This window comes from Mustela putorius, unplaced genomic scaffold (genome assembly GCF_011764305.1).
Source record: "Mustela putorius furo isolate JIRA1106 unplaced genomic scaffold, ASM1176430v1.1 tig00000129_pilon_pilon_pilon, whole genome shotgun sequence".
Taxonomy (NCBI): Eukaryota; Metazoa; Chordata; class Mammalia; order Carnivora; family Mustelidae; genus Mustela; species Mustela putorius.
The window spans coordinates 32,056,688-32,059,340 of NW_025421290.1; the positions used below are offsets into that span (position 1 = coordinate 32,056,688).

At 46.7% G+C, this 2,653-nt stretch overlaps 1 protein-coding gene across 1 annotated transcript; it reads right to left on the bottom strand.

Moving 5' to 3' along the window:
* Positions 1-675: 675 nt before the first annotated feature.
* Positions 676-2,095, bottom strand: LOC101681068 (keratin, type I cytoskeletal 18-like). Its single transcript, XM_045071632.1, has one exon. The coding sequence runs from the start codon at positions 2,050-2,052 to the stop codon at positions 748-750; it is 1,305 nt and encodes a 434-aa protein (XP_044927567.1). The 5' UTR covers positions 2,053-2,095; the 3' UTR covers positions 676-747.
* Positions 2,096-2,653: the final 558 nt, after the last annotated feature.

A 2,653-nucleotide genomic window follows, 5' to 3' on the forward strand; every position in this document is an offset into this window, starting at 1 on the left:
AAAATTCCAAATACATAAACTAGTTTTACACCTTAAAGATCTGTAGAATCAACAACAAATTAAACCTAACCCACATATGAGAAGAGAAATAATTAAGATTAGAACAGAGATCAGTAAATTAGAAACCAGAAATACAGTAGAACACATCAATGAAACTAGAAGCTGGTTCTTTGAGAGAATTAATAGGATCAATAAACCACTGTCCAGACCCAAATTAATAAAATTATGAATAAAAGGGGAGAGATCAGGTCTAACACCAAAGAAATAAAAACAATTATCGGAAATTATCAACAGATATATGCCAATAAATTAAGCCATCTGGAAGAAATGGATGCTTTTTCTGGAAAACTATAAACTACCAAGACGGAAACAGGAAGAAATTGACAACTTGAATAGACCAAAACCAGTAACAAGATTGAAGCAGTGACCAAAAATCCCCCCCCCCAAAAAAACCCCACAAGAATCCAGGGTCTGATGGATTCCCTGGGAATAACACCAAACTTTCAAAGAAGAAATAATACCTATTCTCCTGACGCTCTTTCAAAAAATAGAAACAGAAGGAAAACTTCCAGATTCTATGAAGCCAGCACTACCTTGATCCCAAAACCAGGCAAGGGGCCATGAGAAAGGACAAATTCAGACCAATATTCCTGATGAATATGAATGCCAAAATTCTTTTTTTTTTTTTTGACCTTCGAACTTTTTATTGGCCTCCTGCTCCCCAAAGTGTACCCTGCTTCTGCTCCCTCAACGCCTCAGAACTTTGGTGTCATTGGTCTCAGACACGACCTTGCCGTCTACAATCTTGCGGGTAGTGGTTTTCTGGATGGTTTGCATGGAGCTGCTGCTGTCCAGGGCATCACTGAGATTGAAGTCCTCCCCATCTTCCAGCAGGCGACGGTAGGTAGCGATCTCAGCCTCCAGCTTGACCTTGACATTCAACAGGGCTTCATACTCCTGGGCCTGGCGCTGCCCCTCTGCCCGGGTCTGGGACAGTTCAGACTCCAGGTGCAGCAGAACCCCGTTGAGCTGCTCCATCTGCATGGTGTAGCGGGTTTCAACCTCCCTGAGGCTGTTCTCTAAGCTGGCCTTCAGGTTTCTCATCGAATCCAGGTTGATCTCCAAGGACTGGGCGGTACGTCTCAGCTCCGTGAGGGTCATCTCAGCCTCTCCTATTTCTGAGGTCTGTGTGGTAATCACTGTGGTGCTTTCCTCAATCTGCTGGGACCAGTATTTGTCCAGCTCCTCTCGGTTCTTCCGAGCCAGCTCATCATACTGGGCCCGGATGTCTTCCATGATCTTGCTGAGGTCCTGAGACTTGGGGGCATCCAACTCCACGGTCAACCCGGAGTTGGCAATTTGGTTCTGTAGACCCTTTACTTCCTCCTCATGGTTCTTCTTCATAAAGAGCAACTCCTCCTTGAGAGCCTCAATCTCTGTCTCCAGCTGCAGCCTAGTGACATTGGTGTCATCGATGACCTTGCAGAGCCCGTGGATGTCACTCTCCATGGACTGGCGCATGGCCAGTTCCGTCTCATACTTGACTCTGAAGTCATCAGCAGCAAGACGGGCATTGTCAATCTGCAGAACGATGTGGGCATTGTCCACAGAACTTGCAAAAATCTGAGACCTCAGCTCCTCAATGGTCTTGAAGTAATGCCCCCAGTCTCTGACCTGGGTTCCCTTCTTCTCCAGGTGTTCCCGGATTCTCACCTCCAGTCTCTTATTATCTGCCTCCAGGCTCCTCACCCTCTCCAGGTAGGAGGCCAGGCGGTCATTCAGGTCTTGCATGGTCTCCTTCTCGCCCTGCATGCCCCCTATGCCGGCCAGACCCCTGGCCATCCCGGCGGCCAACCCCGTGGCCAGGCCCCCAGACCCCCAACCACCCCGGAAGCTGGTGGAGCGGGATACGGAGATCCGGGAGCCTGAGCCTCCGGCGCCTGCATAGACGCTGGCCGCGCTGCTGACAGGCCGGACCCGGTGGCTGGGCGACTGCATGGAGCCCAGGGACCGATAGTTGGAAGAGAAGGTGGAGTGGGTGGTGAAGCTCATGCTGTTCGGAGAGTAAGATGAGAGGCCAGGACTCGGGCTCGGGCCTGGAATGCCAAAATTCTTAATAAGATCCTAGCTAATAGAATCCAACAGTACATTAAAAATATTATTCACCATGACCAGGTAGAATTTATTCTTGGGATGCAAGGTTGTTTCAACATTTGCAAACAATCAATGTGATAGAACATATAAATAAGATAAGACAGAAGAGCCACATGGTCTTCTCAACTGATGCAGAAAAAACATTTGACAAAATATAGCATCTTTTCCTTATTAAAACTCTTCAAAGTATAGGGATAGAGGGTACATTCCTCAATTTCATAAAATCCGTCTATGGAAAACCCACAGTGGATATCACTCTTAATGGGGAAAAGCTGAGAGCCTTTCCCTTGATATCAGGAACATGACAAGGATGCCCACTCTCACCACTATTGTTCAACATAGTACTAGAAGTCCTAGCAACAGCAATCAGAAACAAAAGGAAATAAAAGACATTCACATTGGCAAAGAAGAATTCAAACTCTTTCTCTTCACAGATGACACAATACTTTATGTGGAAAACCCAAAAGACTCCACCCCCAAATTACTAAATCTCATACAG

Bases quoted from the DNA above. Each gene is read 5' to 3' on its own strand.
- LOC101681068 (XM_045071632.1), bottom strand. From the start codon at position 2,052: ATGAGCTTCACCACCCACTCCACCTTCTCTTCCAACTATCGGTCCCTG.